Genomic DNA, 22,086 nt, shown 5'->3' with positions numbered 1-22,086 from the left:
GAAGGCATTGCCTTTGAATGCCAACAGGAATTTTTCTCTTCTTGGAAATGGTCTTTGCCTGGCATTTGTCTGGCACGAATGTTGCTTGCTGATTATCAGCCCATGCTTGCATGTTGTCCCAGTCTTGCTGTATATTGGTATGGGCTGTTTCAATAGTTGTGAATATTGTGCAATCATCAGCAAATACCCCCACTTTTGCCCTAATGATGGAAGGAAGGATTGATAGCACAGCAGCATATGGTTATGCCACAGGACACCACCCTGTGGGACTCCTGCACTGATGTCCTGGAACCGAGATGATTCGTCTCCAACAACCAAAGCCATCTGCCTTTACGCTATATATGGCTCCAACCAGTGGGGAGTTCTCCCCCAGTGATTTCAATTCTGCCAGGTCTCCTTGATGCCGCACCTTCTGCCTTGATGTCAAGGTGAGTCATTCTCCCCTTACCTCTAGAATTCAGCTCTTTAGTCAACTTTTATCCCAGGGCTGTAATAAGATCAGGAGCTGAGTTGCCTTGGCGGAACTCATGCTGAGAATCAGCGGATAGGTTCTTGCTGAGTTAGCAACTCCTTCCATCACGTTACTGATGATCAAGAATAGATTGATGGTGCGATAATTGGCAAAGTTGGATTAGTGTGTACAGACAACCTTGTCCATCTCCACACTGTCAACTAGATACAGTGTTGTAGTTGTACTGGAATAGATTGGCTAGGGACATGGCTAGTTCTGGAGCACAAGTTCTCAATATCATTGTGAGATGTTCTGACAGCTCTCAGTCTTTGCAGTGTCCAGTTCCTTCAACCATTTCTTGATATCATGTGGAGTGAATCATGATGGGAGATTGGCTTCTGTGATGCTGGAGACCTCAGGAGGAAGCCAAAGTGGATCATTGGGGTGGCATGGTGGTACAGTGGTTAGCACTGTTGCTTCACAGCAGCAGGGACCAGGGTTCAATTCTGGCCTAGGGTCATGTGGAGTTTGCACATTCTCTCCATGTCTGCGTAGGTTTCTTCCAGGTGCAATGGTTTCCTTCTCCAGTCCAAAGATGTGCAGGTAGGTTGATTGACCATATAAATTGACCCTGTGTCAGGGGATTAACAGGGTTAATATGCGGGGTTATGGGAATAGGGCCTGGATGGAATTGTTGTTGGTGCAGACTCAATGGGCCAAATGGCCTCGTTCTGCATTGTAGGGATTCTATAGAATCACTCAATATTTCTGGATGTAAATGATTGCAGAAGCTTCAATTTTGTGTCTTGCACTGATGTGCAGGGCCGCCTCATCACTGAGGATGTGGATACAGGTATTTTGGAGCCTCCTCCTTCTGTTAGTTGTTTAATTGTGCACCATCATTGATAGCAAGATGCTGCAACACTGCAGTGGGATCACTTAGCTCTGTCTATCACATGCTGCTGCTGTTGGCCTGCAGGTAGTCAGTCTTCTGTTGTAGCTTCACCAGGTCGACACCTCATTTTTGGCTATACAGAGTGATGCTCCTGACATTCCCTCCTCTACTCTTCAGTGAATCAGAATTCATGCTTTGGCTCAGTGGTAGTGGTGGAGTATGATATATTCTGGGGCATGAGGTTATGGATTGTGGTTGAATACCACTCTGCTGCTGAAGACGCACAATGCCTGATGGATGCCCTATTCTGAGCTGTGCTGAATCTGTCCCATTTTGAAGGCACGCAGCCTCATTATAATATTTACAATACTGATCCGACTCCCATCAGTGGACTGGTTGCCAGCATCCCTGCATCCATTAAAATTGGAAGCTTTGGCATTGGAGACAGATACAGTTCCTGTATGCAGTGTTTGCATTTTAACCTGTCTCCGGAGCTGAAAGTCAGAGGCCACCAAGCTTCTGCCACACAAAACCTCACGCAGTTTTGATTTTTCACCCAAAGTGAAAGTAAAAAACTGTTTAATTGCTACCTCCTCAGCTGTGAAGATTGTCTCGCTGAGCTGTCAATCAAGACCACCACCTTAATTGAAAGCACTCCCCTTCCTGAATGAGTGAACCAAATCTGCTCCAATGCCTTTTTAGCTAAGCATCTTGAAGTGTTCAGTGATTGGAACCAATCCAATTTTATAGGTATGAATCTCTCTGGAATGTGTTAACAATACCCTAATATCTGGCACTGTTAGAGTAATACTAGCAATGTACACAACTTGGTTAATTACTTTGTCTGGTACCCAACTAATGAATCTCAGGAACTAAATTTAACTTTGTAGCCATGTCCTAATATATCCATAGAATCCCTACAGCGCAGAAGGAGCTTGTTCACCTCCTCAACTCTGCACTGACAACAATCCCAGCCAGGCCCTATCTCCATAATCACACATATTTATCCTGCTAATCTTCCTGACACTAAGGCGCAACTTAGCATGGCCAATCAATCTAACCCGCACATCTTTGGACTGTGTGAGGAAACCAGAGCACTGGAGGAAACCCAGGCAGACATGGGGAGAATGTACAAATTCCACAGACAGGCAGTCACCCAAGGCCAGAATTGAACCCAGGTCCCTTGCGCGGTGAGACAGCACTGCTAACCACTGTGCTGCCCAAAAATCAACTTTATTAAAAATTATTATTATTAAAAGTTATAACAAAATTATTTTCAGACCAGACAGGCAAAAGTCATCCAAAGATTGACAAGACTCTTATTTGTAATTAAAGAGGGACTAAGTGCCTGCTGAATTTTCAGCAACATTTTGCCTGTTGCACTTGTATCGGAAATGTATTCCTAGTACTTCAGTACGCAGATAGAACGCTTTGTAAGTGGCAGTTGACAGCAATAACATATTAACAAGCATGCTACACAGTGTTTTTTTTCTTTCTGACTTTCTCCTCACCCCTCATCACCTGGGGGATGGAGCACAATGCTTCACTCAATCCCCATTCTCCTTCTTCTGCTGGTCTAACTGGCGAGAATCAGTGAAGCTCAACCGTGGGGCGCATCTTTGCTCAAGTTAGTTCTTATCTCATCTGACATCCAACTGGGATCACATTACAGCAATCAAGAGCTGAGTTCCCCTTCAGGGATATTGAGGCCTCCATATCTGCTATAGACTAGGAATCAAACATGGAAATGTCTTCATCAGTGCGTCACAAAGACTGCAGACTTGCTCATTAAGTCATCAGGAACAGCAATCAGAAATAAATTGGCATGAATTATTATTCCATTCATGTAAGGGTGATAAAAACAGCGTTAAGTTTTGATAAAGTAGCCATGTAAAGAATATGTGATTGAAGAAACAACTGGATAATTTATGAAATGGTATTTAAAATGCTTTTGCATAACATATAATGTCTAGGGTGTCATTCACAGTGAAAATACTAAAGGGTCGAAGGATTCGACTATTTAAATCAACCATTGTATTGTTGAGGAGAACAACGTGACAGAACTTTAGTGTCTCCAGCTGATAAAAGAATGCTGATTTGTGGCAGTGAGCACTTTACAAACTGCCTGGCTTTAAACAGAACATCGAGGATAACAATTGCTGAAATCTAGCCTGCTGTACCTTGCGAGTTCACAACTCCACTTTAACAAATGACCCTTTTACCTGTAGCAGTTGTTATGATAGGGATTATAGCTTCCTAAGGCAGTCAAGCATCCGAGGCAAATTGCGTACGAGAAGAAAATCTGGGTACCGGCATCCAGCCAGACCTGCAAATAAATCAGATAGACGACGTGTCAAAATTTTTCAATATGACAAATTTAAAAGGAAAATAATCAAATAAAGCCGTCGTCTGCAAGATTACCAAAATATTAATGCAACAGAGACAGAAAATGCTGGAAAATCTCAGCAGGTCTGACAGCATCTGTAGAGAAAGAATAGAGCCAGTGTTTCAAGTTTTGGTGACCCTTCGTCTGGTTAGCATTGCTGCCTCACAGCTTCAGGGACCTGGGTTTGATTCTCGGCTTGGGTGACTGTCCATGTGGAGTTTGCATGTTCTCCCCGTGTCTGCGTGGGTTTCTTCCGGGTTCTCTACTTTCCTCCCACAGTCCAAAGATGTGTAGGTTAGGTGCACTGGCCTTGGTAAATTGCCCCTCTGTGTCCTCGGATGCGTAGGTTAGAAGGATTAGCGGACTAAATAAAGTGGGATTACAGGGATAAGGCCTAGGTGAAATTGTTGGTGCAGACCCGATGGGCCGAATGGCCTCCTTCTGCACTGTCAGTATCCTATGATTCGAAAATGGCAAGACTTGAAATGGTTGCTCTATTATTTCCCCACAGATGCTGTCAGACTGGCTGAGATTTTCCAGCATTTTCTGTTTTTGTTTCAGATTCGAGCATCCGCAGTACTTTGCTTGTATATTAATGCAACAGGGTATGTTGGCTTTCAGTTGCTGTGGATCCCACAGTGAAAGTTTCGATCTCCTCTATCTTCAACTGCTCCCCCACCCCCGCACCCTGCCCCATATGCAACATCCCCATGAGGAGGTGCTGGAACTCATTCCCATCATCAACCTCCGTTGGGGAGAAGCCTCCAGGCTGCGTGATCTTCTGCTGCCTCCCTCCTGTTTCATCTAGGAGCTCAGATGACAATATCTGAATGAAGCCTCAGAGTTAAAATAGTCTTGGCGCCATTTCTGATGCAGCGCAGCTTCCACCAAACCTCTCTCCCATCTGTCCAGATTAAAATCACGGCCAACATTTCCACATGACTTTCTGAACAATAATAAAGCCACTGGATGTAAAGTAACAAGTTGAAGAAGTAGTGATTGCCAGTTTACATATTTACATATGTGGCCATGGTGTTTGTAATATTCTATGATATAATATTGGCATTACTTCAAAGTATTGATTGCAATGACTGCAAAATTGAGAGGCACACACCGCTCTGTGATATCTGATTCTTAAATATTATATTGGCTGTTGAATTCAATATTGGGGAGACTGATTATGGTTATGATCCTAATAGCAACTTCTTGTAATTATGGAGCATCTTTAACAGTGTAAAATGTCCCAATATGCCTCAAAGGAGAAATACCGTCAAACAGGATTTGATGCCAAGCCACATAAGGAGCATCAAAGTAGCTGGCAGTTTGGGCACAAGGCAGAGGGGTTAGGGAGGGAATTACAGACCCCAGTGTTTTCACAGAATCCCTACAGTGCAGAAGGAGGCCATTTGGCCCATCAAATCTGCACCGACCACAATTCCACCCAGACCCTATCCCCGTAATCCCACACACTTACTCTGCTAATCCCTGACACTGGGGTCAATTTAGCATGGCCAATTCACCTAACCTGTGGGAGAAAACCGGAGCACCCAGAGGAAACACATACAGACACAGGGAGAATGTGCAAACTCCACACAGTGAGCTGGGGCCAGAACTGAACCCGGGTCCCTGGCGCTGTGAGGCAGCAGTGCTAACCACTCTGCCACCGTGCCGCCCCAGCTTAAGACATATCCACCAGCGGTTGAATGATTAAAATTGAGGAGTGCAGATATCTTCAAGTGCTGTCAGGGCTGGAGGAGATTACAAGGATTGGGAGGGTGGGGTGAGATCGCCAATGGATTGAAAAACAAGGTTGAAAAATTTAAAATTTACGTGCTGCTTAACTGGAAGCCAGTTCATCCTTATTTACAATTTACTGGGATCGCTAAGCTTCCATATTATCAATATGTCACTGCAAAGGTTACCAACTTATGGAAAACACTACTTGTTTATTTACAGGTTAAAACTATACAGAGGCTTGCAGCCTCATGGCTCCAATCAGCTCCCGAAATGACTCTGAGTTCAGAAGCCTGCACTTATCAGGGTGATTTCCCCTCCCCCATCCTGCTCCACGATTGATTCCCTGGGTCATGTGACCCCCTACAGATTGATCCTTAAAGGGACAATTACCACAGTTACTAAATTTAAAATAAGCTTATAATATTTTATTATTTCTTCGAGCTTCTGCTTATTGTTAGTTTGGAAGAGAAAATTCAGTCATGGTCCTTGCTCCTGGTTTTTATCCAATAACCGCTGCTGGTAGGGTGCATGTAGGGACTTCAGGTGAGGACACATTTAATGACAGCTGTGTGAATACCATTGTCATTCCTGACACTTGTTTACTGATAAATTGACTGCCTTGACGAGGGAAATGCACGAGGGGTGGCACGGAGCCACAGTGGTTAGCAATGCTGCCTCACAGTGCCAAAGGCCCAGGTTTAATTCAAAGAACAAAGAACAAAAACAGCCTGGGAAACAGGCCCTTCGGCCCAACGAGCCCGCGCTGCCATCTCAACACCACCAGTCCCCCTCTCCACCCACGACTCCTGTCTAATGTTTCATGGCCATCCAGATTGAGGGAAACTGATTTAGGGACAATTTATTCCTGCCAATCAGCCTAACAGCACATCTTTGGGGTGTGAGAGGAAACCGGAGCACCCGGAGAAAACCCACGCAAGCACGGGGAGAATGCGCAAATTCCCACAGACAGCGGCCCAAATCCATGTGTCTGCACAGCAATCAGCGATAGTCACTGAGCTGTCGTCTTGCCCAGTATCTGGTCCAGTTTAGGCACACACTACGACATGAAGCACTAGGCCAATCTCGAACAACCAAGAGCAGCCCCAGTACGACCCATCGTGTGTATTCCCGGCTTGGGCCACTGTCTGCACGTTCTCCCCGTGTCTGTGAGGGTCTCCTCCAGGTGCTCCGGTTTCCTCCCACAGACTGAAAGTCCTGCTGGTTAAGGTTCATTGGCCATGCTATATTCTCCCTCAGTGTGACCCAAACAGGTGCCGGAGTATGGTGACTAGGGAATTTTCACAGTAACTTCATTGCAGTGTTAATGCAAGCTTACTTGTGACTAATAAATAAACTTGAAACTTCAGAGTTGAAAACTCGTGAAAACCGTCTTGTCTTATATAATTTTTCAATAGTTTGAGGAGAACATATTCTGACACGATTCCATCAGTCACAGTCCCTGTCACAGACAGGGCTGGACACATTTAACAGCCCACATTTTGCAATCAACTGCAAAGTGACAATTTATCACATAGAAAGCTGTGTGTGAATATTTAATGATCTCTGTGAGGTACAATTTATCTTTCTTGCCATTAATTACCCCAATTCCAGGACTTCACAGCAAACCTCAGGGGAGTGTCCTAGGCCCAATTATCTCCAGCTGCTTCATCCGTGACCTTCCTCCATCATAAGGACAGTTTATTGATGATTGCACCATGTTCAGCACTGTTTCTGACTCATCTGGTACTGAGGCATGCTGTGCCCAACTGCAGCAAGATTTGTACAATATCCAGATTTGGGCTGACAAGCCGCAAGTAACGTTTGTGCCATGCAAATGCCACGCAATAACCATCTCTAACAAGAGATTCTAACCATTTTCCCATGACATTCAATGGCATTGCCATTACTGAAACCCCCACTAACAACATCCTGGGGATTACCAATGACCAAAAATGGAACTGGACCAGCCATGTAAATGCTATAGCTACAAGAGCAGCTGAGAACCTGGGAGTTCTGCGGTGAGGTACTCACATCCTGACTGACTCCCCAAATCCAACTATAATTTACAAGGCGTAGTGGCCTAAACAGTTTCCTCTGCACTGTGACAATGCTGTGCTTCTGTGACTGAATACTGTCCTCCTGCCTTGAATGAAAGGAGTTCCAGCAACACTCGGTAAGCTCAGCATCATCCAGGACAAAGCAGCTGGCTGAATTAGCATCCCATCTACCATCCTAAACATTTGCTCCCTCGACCAATGACCCACAGTGGCAGCAATGTGTACCCTACACAATATGCACATCAGCAACTCACCAAGGCTGTTAAAAGCACCTTCTGAATAACCTCTACTACCTAGAAGGACAAAGACAGCAGATACATGGGAACACCACCACCTGAAAGTTCCCTTCTAAGCCACACATCATCCTGACTTGGAAATATACTGCTGTTCCTTCACTGTGTCTGGGTCAAAATCTTGGAGCCCTGCTCAGGCCTCGGGCAGGTGAGATGATCGGGGCCACTTCTATCACAGGCCCTGCAAGGTCTGCTCTCCTCTGAGGTGCTCCCTTCCTGCCTGGCCTTTCCACCTGTACCCCTCCCCCCACTCTGCCCCATCACCTCCCCTCCCTTTCCTGCCACCAGACCCTCGATTTACATGGTCTTGTGGGCTCCACCACTTATAGAACTCAGACAGTATGTGGTCATCGCAGTGCGAGATGAGACCCCCCCCAGTGAGTGAGGGATGGAGGTTCTGCCTCCAACCAATTAATGCTCCACTGAACATTAAATGGCTGCAACACATCAGCAGGAATGCATTCCCCACCAATTCTTCACATGTTGAGGCTGGAAACCCATCACCCAGTAGATCACAGAATATTGGGGCAGGATTTAACCCTTTATGAGCCCAGCATATTATAACTATGCATATTACAAACTAAATATACAAATCCTACAATGAATGTTGACAAATCCAAGAATTTTCTAAACCAAGTACTTGAATCCAGATATATTGTAATCTCAGTATGCTACATTCCAGATATATTAAAATCTAAGTGAACACATTGAAGCATACTCCAAGTATACCAATTGAAATATTCCATAACATACAAAGCAAATATATTCTGAATACTCTAATAATCTATAACCGCTGGATAATAATCATTGATTGTATTAATTAGTCTCCTGACGAAGCAGATTAATGATATTAGTCATGAGGGACAATGGCCTAGTGGTATTATCGCTAGACTATTAATCCAGAAACTCAGCTAATGCTCTGGGAACCCAGGTTCAGATCACACCACGGCAGATGGTGGAATTTGAATTCAATTTTAAAAAATCTGGAATTAAGAGTCTTTGATAACCATGAGACTATTGTTGATTGTTGGAAAAACACATTTGGTTCATTAATGTCCTTCAGGGATGGAAAACTACTGTCCTTATCCGGTCTGGCCAACATGTGACTCCAAAGCCACAGCAATGTGGTTAACTCTCAACTGCCCTCTGAACAAGGGCAACTAGGGATAGGCAATAAATACTGGCCAGCCAGTGACACCCATTTTCCATGAATGAATAAAGAATAAATGATGTATGATATTGCCTCTAAGGCTAAATGTTATTCAGTAACTAAAACATTCTTCATTTTGATTATTGATAACTGAACATGCTTATCAATCTGCGTTTATGCAACATCGATCAGCTCAGTTGAGAAATTGTTCAACCTTAATTTATAAAGACTCAAGTGAGATTAATGCCTCTCATGTGTGCACTTTCAACCCTCCCTTAACTCTGAGGTGAATGCAGTGCACAGCCCAAGCTTAACCAACTGAGTAACCTTGGAGGCCCAGGAGTTTCATAATTTACCCAAATGGTACTGGCGACTAACTCGTCCAAGAAATCATAATATTTTTCAGCTAACAGTCTGTGGTGCAAACTGTCAATCATGAATGTAATGTACAGTTGGAAAATTGAGGTCGAGTGTTTTCAAGGTAGAGATATGAGTATTGGCTGTCAATCACATTTTTTTTGTCTGAAAATAGGCATCAGGCCATAAAGAATGAGCAGATGGAGTTTGAGACTTTTAGGCACAACTTGAGGAGAGAATCCCAAGGGAGATGATGGCAGCTTGGTAATTGTCAAGAATGCCAAAGGCCAGATGCAGAGCTTTGGTGTTATGTAACATGGGTTATATCCAGTTGTCAAGCCATTAACATGTGTGCTGTGCAGGGAGAAGAGACAGCTGCAGCTACAGATGTTGAAATCTCAGACTGCGGCAGAGGACAAGAATTAATTACAAATCACAGTCATATCAGCACCTTTCTCTATGGTTGCACCAGCCGACTATATCATGTGTGATATCTCAGAAATCAGATTCATGTTTAGCTCTGTGTGTTTTCTAACATTCATTATATCATAATTAAATAGCTGCAAGAAAACACTTTTATTTGTTTGAATCACAATGTGATAGATGCAGTAATGGGCCAAGTTTTCAGGATTGAAATGCTTTCGAGCCTAATATTCTTTTGCCCAGAATAATGTTCTAAAGCCATTTTGCCTCTTCTACATAAAGAGTTTGCAGAAACATGTATGTCCTGATTATCAAAGATCGTTACAAGATAAGGATATATTCTTCTCCCTTCACTAACAAGAGCGAAATAGATGCAAGTGTTATTACGTGCAGGATCCTTAATGTTAGAACGTAACCGGTGACAACTTTGTATCGGATATAATGTGACTAATGGTAACAAGCTGTAAGAGACAGCTGATCCAGTAAACCATAAAACCAATTACAGGATGATGTGATGGTCAGCTGACTAGCTGACTCACTATAAATAAGAACCTGATGGGAATTGTGAGGGCTTGGATTGACTTTTTGCTCTATAGCTCACGTTTATGTAGACATGTGAACACATAAGGCAACGAAACACAATGATAATATTGCTTATCACACTCTCTGGGTCTGTACTCGATGGAGCTTAGAAGGATGAGGGGGGATCACATCAAAACTTCCAGAATACTGAAAGGCCTGGATAGAGTTGATGTAGGTAAGATGTTTCCACTGGTAGGAGAGACTAGGATCCAAGGGCACAGCCTCAGAGTAACCGAGATGTGGAGGAATTGCTTCAGCCAGAGGGTAATGAATTTATGGAATTCATTGCCTCTGAAGGCTGTGGAAGCCAAGCCACTGAGTGTATTTAAGACAAAAATTGGTAAGGGGATCAAAGGTTACGGGGTAAAGGTGGGAGAACTGGCCATGGTAAATTGCCTCTTAATGTCAGGGAGACTATCGGGATAGGGCCTTGGTATAATTGTGGTCGGTGCAGATTCAATGGGTCAAATGGCCTCCTTCTGTACTGTAGGGATTCTATTCTAGGAATGGGATTGAGAAACATATCAGCCATAACGGAATGGCGGAGCAGGCTCGATGGGCCAAACAGCCTAATTCTGCTCTTGCATCTTATGGTCTTATTTAATGTATATAGTATGTCTAAAAAATCAACATTTTGCATTTTCTAATTTTGCAAAACTATATATGATTTTTTCAGTAAGCTTCATACACTCATTATTATGTTTGGGCACTAGCTTTCTCAAAGGAGCATGTCCTGAATCCCACTAAGATATCCAGGTTTCCAGGACAAAAGTAGGTATAAAATTCTGGTGCTACTTGCAGTAGTAATTTAGCTCGACTTGATGTTGTCAGTTCAGTCACTGCAGTACCATAGATGGGTGAACAGCACTGTTGTCTGCAGGGAGGCTTTGAGTGACACACTTATTCAAGCATGTGTCTAACTCGCCGGCAAACAGTACACACCAAAGGTCATGAGAAAAGAAAAGGGTTTGTTTTGACAAAGGACAGGAAGTGGCGCTGTCATTCAGAGAAACAAACGGCTCTTATTACCATAATTCTCAATGCCGTATAATGCAACATATCTTTCGGTTTGAGTTGATTCTAATCCTGTCGAAGCCTCTTAATGGAAGCATTCTGATGAGGAGCATATATTTCCATTCACCATGTCATGCCAATTTAACAAAATCACAGGTATATAAAAATGAACAGATGCCTAAACAACCATTCATTGAATCCTCTCATTAGTGAAATGCCACTTAAATAGGCCATGTTTTATTGTACCGTTATGCTAATTGTCATGTTTGTAAGCAGCGAACGGTAACCACTTGTTACTTGTAATACCATTAAAGTGTTCATTGATAAAATTGTGGTCAGCTAAAATATTTTGGTCATGTCATGATAGTATCCCTACAGGTCAGAAGGAGGCCATTCAGCCCATCTAGCCTGCACCAACAACAATCCCACCCAGGACGTCTTGACAAATACATGATTAAGATGGGAATAGAGGGATGTGGTCCTTGGAAGGGTACAGGGTTTTAGTTTATATGGGCAGCATGGTCAATGCAGGCTTGGAGCGGCCGAAGGGTCTGTTCCTGTGCTATAATTTTCTTTGTCCTATCCCGTAATTCCACGTATTTATCCTGTTAGCCCCGTTGACACTGAGGGTCAATTTAGCATGGCCAATCAACCTAACCTGCACATCTTTGGACTGTGGGAGGAAACCAGAGCATCTGGAGGAAACCTACGTAGACACAGGGAGAATGTGCAAACTCCACGCAGCAGTGAGCCGAGGCTGGAATTGAACTCAGGTCCCTGGTGCTGTGAGGCAGCAGTGCTAACCAGTGTGCCGCCCAGATGTGTGTGTGTACGTCACAATGATATTTAACCCTTTCCCTGGCTAGCACAGAAAATGCAGATGATCCAAGAATGAGACTTAGGGGGAAACTTTTACAATTAGTCCTCCAGTGTTCCATTACCTCTGAACTGTTGAGTTGGTTATGTTAACGAATGTTGATATTCAATACCAAATTGAACATCAACTCACATTATAAAAGTGTCTGCATTTTCCTGAAGTCTGCTTGCCGAGAATATTTAAATATTATTTCCAATGTAACAGTTAACACATCTTCTGTCACACTTCACTGTTTCTTACAAATCATTCAAAATAATTTCTCAAAACATGACCAGTTTGTTTTACAGAAATTAAAATGCCGAATGTTCAAATGAAGGGCAGTACGGTGGCACAGTGGTTAGCACTGCTGCTTCACAGTGCCAGGGATCTGGGTTCAATTCCGGCCTTGCGTGGCTGTCTGTGCGGAGACTGAATTTTCTCCTTGTGTCTGCGTGGGCTTCTCCGAGTGCTCCGGTTTTCTCCCACACTCCAAAGACATACGGTTAGGTTGACTGGCCATGGTAAATTGCCCCTTAGTGTCAGGGGGACGAGCAGGGTTAATGCATAGGGTTAAGGGGATAAGGCCTGGATGGGATTGTGGTCAGAGCGGACTTGATGGGCCAAATGCCTTCCTTCTGCACTGTAGGGGCACTATAGTAATTTTAAACGGAATTTAAAAATACACATTCACAATAACATGTTTACATTCACCTAATGAATTCCCTTTTATGCCTCTTAATGCCATAATTACCTGAACATCTTCGACCTCTCTCTAATGCCCAGGGGTTAGACTTGACATTGTTGCTTCGAGGTACAATGATGTAGGTTAAATTCATATTGAGCAGTCTGAGCATGTGCAGTGCACATATTTTCCCAGAAGACATCAGTACTATTAAGGTGGCTGTTTTGGATATTTTGCCTTAGCTTCTTACAGTTTTTTGTCCAGCAGCTTTCCTTCAAATTGCTTTTGAAGGTATGGACACGCTTCAAAGACTATGGGAGGGATTTTCCTTTCTCTCCACAGCGTATTTTGCAGCGGTGAGAGGCAGGCCCCCACTGACTAGTGGCGGGATCTGTTGACCTCACTGTCAATGCAGTGAGATCATCAATGCAGCAGGAGGGTGCCATTGGTAGGACCATAAGATCCCACCAGCAGCAAGGTTTTGGCAATATCTTGAGTTAATATTTGCATTGAGTCTTTGAGTGGAGGGAGGTGTTATGGGTTTGTGTCTCTCTGTGAAAGAAAAAGTGAGAAAAAAATAATGTAATTGTAGGACCGAGATGAGGAGGAATTTCTTCAGCCAGAGGGTGGTGCATCTGTGGAATTCATTGTCACAGAAGGCTGTGTAGGCCAGCTCATTGAGTGTATTTACAACAGATAGGTTCTTGATTGGTAAGGGGATCAAAGGTTAAGGGAAAAAAACTTCGGAATAGTGTAGAGAAACTTATCAGCCATGATTGAATGACACAGCAGATTCGATGGGCCGAATGGCCTAATTCTGCTCCTATATCTTAAAGTTTATTTATTAGTCACAAGTGGGCTTACATTAACATTGCAATGACGTTACTGTGAAAATACCCTTTAACATTAATTCTGCTCTCATCTTATGGCCTTATGGTCTACATTTGATGCAGATGTTTGTATTCTCTAAACTTCAGGAAGTGAATGAAGTTAGGGGAATTGAAACAGAAAAAAAGTTAGGATATGAGAGATAAAAAGAAACAATGGATTATGTCAGGGTGGGAAAGGACATTGAGGTAGCAAAAGAGTATTGGATATGGCGGGCCGGACTATGCCAGTTATATCATGATCCCAAAGTTGGCTCCAGTTTCAGGTTGATCATGGTGGGACTGTAGTCATGATCTTCCTGGCTGCAGCCAATTAAAAAGCCGTCTGCTGGAACCTCATCCAATTACTGATGGTGGCTGGACCAAAGGCCTGGCAAGCCCAGAGGGTCCACAGTAATGTCAGCCCGGCAGCCCCACCAGGAGAAGGATGGCACTGCAGAGGCAGGAGAGTGAATGTAAGAGCACATCAGCATGGGGGCTAACACTTTCTGGCAGATGTTTGATTGAAAAGGCCTACAATGGAATGGCTGTTTGTCTTCATAGAATAGAATCCCTACAGTGCAGAAGGAGATCATTCAACCCATTGAGTCAGCACCAATTCTTCGACAAGGCATCTTACCCAGGCACTTTCACCATAACCCAACATATTTACCCTGCTAATCCACTAACCTACACATTTTGAGGCACTAAGGGACAATTTACCATGGCCAGTTCCCGTAACTTGCACATCTTTGGACTCTGGGAGGAAACCAGAGCACCCGGAGGAAACCCATGAAGACACAGGGAGAACATGCAAACTCCAAATAGAGTCACCCAAGGCCGGAATTGAACCTGGGTCTCAGGTGCTGTGAGGCAGCAGTGCCAACCACTGTGCTACCCCATCCGGGTTGCAATTTCATGGGGTATGGAGCTTCTGGCCCTGGATATTCCCCTGTCCTGCTGCCAGGGTGCTCCCACCACATAGCTGGCAGAATATTTTTCTTTGACACTTTGGCATTGTGAAGTTCCCATCACCTAATTAGGCCATTCATAAGTGTAATTGGCTGCTTTCCTTGTCGGAGCTGACTTTCTTCCCAGCAAAATATTATTGATTTATTTATTAGACTCAAAGTAGGTTTTTATTAACACTGCCATGAAGATACTGTGAAAATCCCCTCGTCGCCACACTCCGGCATCTGTTCGGGTACACTGAGGGAGGATTTAGCATGGCCAATGCACCTAACCAGCACGTCTTTCAGACAGTGGGAGAAAACTGGAACATCCAGAGAAAACCCACACAGAAATGAGGAGAACATGTAAACTCTGCACAGATGATGACCCAAGCCAGGAATCGAACCTGGGTCCCTGGCACTCTGAGGCAGCAGTGCTAACCACTGCACCGCCGTGACACCCATGGGTGATGTTGTCCCAATGCCGCTCCACCTTATTTCACTGGTTTTCCCGCCTCCCGCTCCTGCTCTGTGTGGTTGGGATGAGATGCGGGTGAAGCCAGACTGTTTGTGGGGAGAGAATGCAGGAATGCTGCTGATGGTCACATTTATCCCAAAACTCCTACTACAAGTACAACTTGCATCCCTTCCAGAATACGTCATGTCATCCAATACAGCCCCCTCCCCCCGCAAAATGAAACATCAAGAGCAAGCTCTGGACATGTATTTCTTAAAAGCTACAAGGTCTTGGTCAAAGTCTAAATTTAGTTAACAATGCACATCTGCCTTGAACATGGCTGAAGGATCTAAATAGGACTGATTGCCAAGAATCAGTCACATTAATGTTCTGAATGTCCAGGCTTGTATCCTATAGCAGACAGTCACATCCCCAGCTGCTTCATCCGGATGTGTACGTTAAAGGTCACCATAAACAGATGTGCCTGCAATAGGGCTGACCCTTGTGTCCAGTATACTCAGTAACAGGTCGTAGTATTCCCCCATGCAATTTTTCAACTCAAATCTCCCTCAGAGTTTTTTCCTCGACCATGCACACAACCTGGATTTGTGGCAAAATACCCAAGATACTCTGGGCAAACTGTTGTGAAAGTTGACCTTTTTGTCAAGAGTCCAATCCGAAATGGGGCTCGTTGAGAAAGATGAAAGGGACTAACATGCCTTCACCCCTTCTTCCCAGCTGAATTTATCAACAGCGCAGTGCCATCTGTGAAAAGTTATTTCTGTGCCTGGTTAATTGCCAGGAAAAATAATTGTTGCTATTAGTAACCATCTTATTTCTTCCAGTCTGTGTTCGCTTAATTCTTAGTTTTGTAAAAAAAAGTGAGCTTTTTAGGAATCACATACAAAAACAAACTGCAAGGCTAAATTCAGCAATCTTGTCTATTCTCAGTCTGAGTGGTTGATCTCTGGTTCCATGTATTCCAGTGGGGGCATAGGTTCATTCAATGAACCCTATCATTTTAATGTTTCACGCAATTATACTAATTGCAAAATATAAAAAAACACATCTGACTGCACAGAAACAGGCTGTTGCTCCCAACCTGTCCATAATACCATTCTGGGATCAAAATAACATAAGGGCAGCAAGATGGTCCAGTGGTTAGCACCGCTGCCTCACAGTTTCAGGACTCCAGAGACCTGACTTCAATTCAGGGTGACTGTGTGGACTTTGCACGTTCTTCCTGGTGTATGGTTTCCTCTGAGTGCTCTGGTTTCCTCCCCCACTCCAAAAATGGGCGGGTTAGATTGATTGGCCATGCTAAATTGCCCCTCAGTGTCAGAGAAATTAGCAGGGTAAATAAGTGGGCTTGCGGGGATAGGGCCTGGATGGATTGTTGATGGGCTGAATGGCCTCCTCCTGCAGCGTAGGGATTATATGACTCTGCTATAAATAATGATCTATGTAATTGCACACTTGGACCTTTGACCTCCCACAGCATGTTAGCCAAATAAAAAGTGTTACTTGAAGCTCAATTAACACGTAAGATAAGCTATTTACACTGTGTACTATTATAGCTGTGTTTACCATAATTCTAGCATAAAATATTCCAGTGAATTCACACAACAGATACTTGATAACTTACACATGCTTTGATTTTCTAATTGAAAGCAGAGGTCTAGGGAGTTACTGCATCATACAGATAAACAGAGGGATGGCTGCACACCCATCAGTGATTACCCTGATCACTAGCTATTGCAGCCTCGTGAGCTGCCTTTTCTTGCCATCTCATCCAGGTACCATGCCCTACCAGGGCACTGGCAAGCATGGACTTATATTGAATTGGTCCATGATTACGCTTGGCAAACTAATACAGTGGTTTGCAATAAGCCCATAAGATCATAAGAGGAGGAGTAAAAGTAGGCCATTCAGTCCATCAAGTCTGCTCCCACATTCAATGAGATCTTGACTGATCTGATATGATAATCCTCAACTCCATTTTCCTTGCTTATCCCCATAACCTTTGATTCCCTTATTGATTAAAAATCTTTATCTCAGCCTTGAATACACTTAATGACCCAGCCTTTACAGGTAAAGAATTCCACAGATTCACTACCCTCAAAGAGAAGAAATTCCTCCTCGTCTCTGTCTTAAATGAGTGACCTCTTACTCTGAGAGTATGCCCTCTGGTCCCAGTCTCTCCCACAAGGAGAACCAGCTTCTTGGCATCTACCCTGTCGAGTGTCCTGAGAATCCTATATGTCTCAATGAGGTTGCCTGCAAGGAGTACAAGCTCAACTTACTCAACCACTCCTCATAAAGTCCCTCTATATCCAGAATCAACCTCGTGAACCTTTCTGGATTTCCAGAAAGACCTCCAAAGCAATTATATCTTTCCTAAGAGACAGGGACCAAAACTGTTTGCAGTATTTGAGGTGTGCTCTAACTAATGCTTTGTATAGTGTTGGTAAAATTTCCCTATTCTTATACTCTGTTCTCTTTGAAGTAAAGACCAACATTCCATTTGAACATAAGAACATAAGAGCATAACAGAACATAACATAACTTCATTGTAGTGTTAGCATACGCCTATTTGTGACACGAATAAATAAACTTAATTGCAGTCACTGCATATAAAGTTCATTACATGCCAAACGTGGAGCTCAAGTGTTTTACAGTTTCCAGTCTCTGCCGTGTACTGTGGCTGAATGGCTGTCATTCCTCTCCGCATTACAATGGGCTACATTGTGCTTCTGATGCATGAACATGCTAAGTACCTTCTTAAAGATCCAAACTGTACTCATACTTACCACATTCACCCGTTCTATTTGGAGTCAGTCTGCTGAAGGAAGAAATGCCCTCTGCCACTCTGACGTTTTATTGATATTTCTATTGGCAATTCCAGTTTTCCTGATATTTCTTTCTACCACAAATTTCTAAGATCGACCTTCAATCAGCACTTTACTCTCTAATTTTACTCTTGTAACTGTGTGTTGTCCTCTATATCCTCTTCACTGCCGCAATGTCCACTACCAGTTGCAGGGGTCAAAAGTGGATATCATATGCCTGGTGCAGACCTAACAAAGCTTTGTAAAACTGAAATATAAAGACTTATTTTGAAAGACATACACTGAGCATGCTAAATTCCCCCTCAGTGTACCCAAACGGGCGCCAGAATGTGGTGACAATGGGAATTTCACAGTAACCATAGGGCAGCACAGTGGCACAGTGGTTAGCATTGCTGCCTCACAGTGCCAGGGACCCGCATTTGATTTCCAGCTTGGGTCACTGTCTGTGCGGACTCTGCACATTCTCACCATATCTGCTTGGGTTTCCACCAGGTGCTCCTGTTTCCTCCCACAGTCCGAAAGACATGCTGGTTAGGTAGATTGGCCATGCTAAATTCTCTCGGAGTACCCAAATAGGCGTCAGAGTGTGGTGACTAAGAGATTTTTACAGTAACTTCATTGCAGTGTTGATGTAAGCCTATTTGTGGCACTAATTAATAAAACTAAAAGTAAACTAAAAATTGTGATAGTGCAATGCAAGAATTTCCATGTAAGTTATCTGGGTGATAATATTCTGTTGTGCGTTCTGGTTTATTGCACTGATTATGTAGGTTAACATTCAGATGAATTTTACACTCCGGTCAACCCTAAAATCCAGTGTGCCCCCATTGCTTACCTGCCTGCTCCTGCCCCTGGCACAACTATACTTGCAGCAGGGGAGCCTTCAGGTGGCCTGGCCACTGCTGGGTCAATTGAGGTCCTCAAATGGCCAATTAACAGTTGTTTAAGAGCTTCATCCCTCCAGGAGTGTGCCCACTGGGGAGGAAAGCCCAGTGTGAGGCCTGACCACCTTAATTGTGCGAGCTGATGCCAGGTAATAGCCTCCTTGGAACCATCGGGATACTTCGGGACTCTCCTCAAAGTCATCCACATTCTCATTACCCTCCCCCAATGTTCTGGCCACTTTCCCCCCCTCACACACCTCATTGAGGCCTGCCAGCTTGGCCCCCACAATCCCATCCCCCTCGCTGCGCCCCCCCCCCCCCCCCCATCCCCCCGCACCAAGCTCACCTCTGGCCAATTAATACTTTCCCAGCATTGACTGGCTGTAGGGCAGCCACCCAGAGTGGGGTGGGGATTCCTCTCCAAACTTTCAGCCAAGGTGGGGTGGGGGCTAGGGGGTAGCAAGCATTAGAGGGCACAGGGACCATGGTGCCTGGTAACTCGACTCCTTATATTTCTTTGCTGATATATTCAAAGATTAGCTCAATATAAGGGTAGGTGATTGTCTTTAGCATGTCCAGTGCAGAGCTGTTTGTAACAAGAACATATATCTGGAATTCAATTCATGATCCCTCTGACTTTCTGCTCACCCAAATAATAGAAAGAGAATTGTGAGGGTAATGACTTGGAGAGAGGCCAAAATTTCAAGTTATTATCGAGTCACAAGCAGCAGTGCTTTGGGAATACTAAAGTAATATATCTGGAGCTTCTAATAACCTCTGTCAATATTATTCTTTAGTTTCCACAAGATAGAACACAAGTATTGCCCTGTCACAAAATTAAAAATAGATGATTATTCCCCATTCTTTCAAATAAGTTGATTCTTTCTCTTTACCTTGAGTCACGAAAAATCAGTGTTTGTTTCAGTTGAGGTCATTTCAGATTGTAATTGGCATGTTTGTCATAATTTCGTGGAATCAAAGAATCCCTACGATGCAGAAGGAGGCCAGTCAGCCTACACTGACAACAATTCCATCCAGCCCCCATCCTCGTAACCCCACGTATTTACCCTGCTAATTCCCCAGACTCTAAGGGTGGAATTTTACCAGCACGTCCACCTGAGGTTTGTACAATCTCACCCAAAGCCAACGGAAAATGCTGTTCTCCAAGCCTCGCCCGCCCCCAGGATTGGGGCGAGTGTGCCGGTAAAACTGTGGCCTAAGGGTCAATTTAGTATTTCTAATCATCTTAACCCGCACATCTTTGGATTGTGGGAGGAAACCGGAGCACCTGGATGAAACCCAGGCAGACATGGGGAGAACGTGTAAACTCCGCCCAACAGTCACCCAAAGTCGGAATTGAACCCTGCGCAGTAAGGCAGCAGCGCTAGCCACTGTACTGCATAAGTTTTACATAGGTTCCTTAGCTTGTTTCTTGTCCTGACAAATATGGTGTGTATCATACATTCGGGATCACTGGCTCTGAACAGATGCTGGTTTCCTTCATTGCTAGAGGGATGGAGTTTAAAAACAGCGAGGTTATGTTACAGCTGTATAGGGTGCTGGTGGGGCCACACCTGGAGTACTGTGTACAGTTTTGGTCTCCTTATTTGAGAAAGGAGATACTGGCACTGGAGGGGATGCAGAGGAGATTCACTAGTTGAGAGGGTTGGCTTACGACGAAAGACTGACTAGACTGGGGCTATACTCATTGGAATTCAGAAGAATGAGGGGAGGTCTTACAGAAACAGGTAAGACTATGAAGGGAATAGACAAGATAGAAGCAGGGAAGTTGTTTCTACGGGGGAGGGGGGTGAAACTAGAACTAGGGGGATAGCCTCAAAATAAGGGGAACAGGTTTAGGACTGAGTTGAGGAGGAACTTTTTTTACATAAAGGGTTGTGAATCTGTGGAATTTCCTGCCCAGTGAAGCAGTTGAGGCTACCTCATTGAATGTTTTTAGGCCATCCCTAGAATCAGCATGGTAAACTTTTGCTGCACTCCCTCAGGAGCAAGAAAATCCTTCCTCAGAAAAGAAGACCAAACTTCAGACAATATTCTAGGTGTGACTCACCAAGGTCCTGTATAATTGCAACAGCAATCATGTTCTTATGTTCTTCACCCTCCCTCTCCTGTATTCCTTCAGGAAATTTCAGTAACCCATGCAAGGTGGTGAATACAGTGTGTTCCCCTCAAGCTCTCGCTCAGCTAGTTGTCTCTGTTTAAATTCCTAACTTATTTATAAGATTTCCATTTTTTCCAAATCGTGTTCATGGGTCACATACAGCCTTCTGCATCAGGGTTATGTAGAGGGTGTGTAGATTCTGAGACAGCGCCATAACCACAAAGAGCAGAGAGCGAGATCGCTTACCATATTCTTGGAATGCCAGTAATGAACTGCTAAATGCTGTTAAGTAAGCAGATGTAACTGCCAATTTGGCCACACAGAAGTATCACCAGAGATAAATGACCGTGTAGAGTGTATTTGGGAGTTGTTGATTGTTTATAAATGTGCCATCAGAAAGACAAGTCAAGTAAAGTTTATTTATTAGTAGCAAGTAAGGCTCACATTAACTCTGCAATGAAGTTATTGTGAAATTCCACGCCGAATTGGGAGCTAGCTAGGAGAGGCTAGGAATCCTGTGTGAGTAACTCACTTCTTGATTCCCCAGAGCCACTGCATCATCTACAAGGCACAAGTCAGGAATGTGACTTCTGACTCATCCTTGCCTGGATGAGTGCAGCTCCAACAACACTCAAAAAGCTCAACACCAACTAGGGTAAAGCAGCCTGCTTGATTGGCACCCCATCCACAAATATTCACTCTCTCCAGCACTGACGTACAGTGACTGCTGTGTGCATCACCTCCAAAGTGTTTTGCAGCAACTCATCAATGCACTTTGGACAACATCTTCCAAAGATGTTGGATTGTGTCAAGACGGTGTCTTGGCGTTTATTGGTAGGGGGATTGAATTTAGGAGCCACAGTGTCATGTTGCAACTGTACAAAACTCTGGTGCGGCTGCACTTGGAGTATTGTGTGCAGTTCTGGTCCCCACATTATAGGAAGGATGTGGAGGCTTTGGACAGGGTGCAGAGGAGGTTTACCAGGATGTTGCCTGGTATGGAGGGGAGGTCCTATGAGGAGAGACTGAGGGATTTGAGGTTGTTTTCGTTAGAAAGAAGGCGGCTAAGAGGGGA

At 44.0% G+C, this 22,086-nt stretch overlaps 1 protein-coding gene across 1 annotated transcript in view; it reads right to left on the bottom strand.

Moving 5' to 3' along the window:
• slc6a11b (solute carrier family 6 member 11b) overlaps nucleotides 1–22,086 on the bottom strand; it is a 177,610-nt gene that overhangs the window by 34,912 nt on the left and 120,612 nt on the right. The window contains exon 8 of the mRNA XM_080181925.1: nucleotides 3,569–3,672. Coding sequence (XP_080038051.1) covers nucleotides 3,569–3,672 — 104 coding nt within the window. The remainder of the gene's footprint in view (nucleotides 1–3,568; nucleotides 3,673–22,086) is intronic.

This window comes from Carcharhinus amblyrhynchos, chromosome 3 (genome assembly GCF_965287045.1).
Source record: "Carcharhinus amblyrhynchos chromosome 3, sCarAmb.v2.hapA, whole genome shotgun sequence".
NCBI lineage: Eukaryota > Metazoa > Chordata > Chondrichthyes > Carcharhiniformes > Carcharhinidae > Carcharhinus > Carcharhinus amblyrhynchos.
Note: the sequence above shows the minus strand (reverse complement) of the source record. Positions and strands in the feature narration are given on the sequence as shown.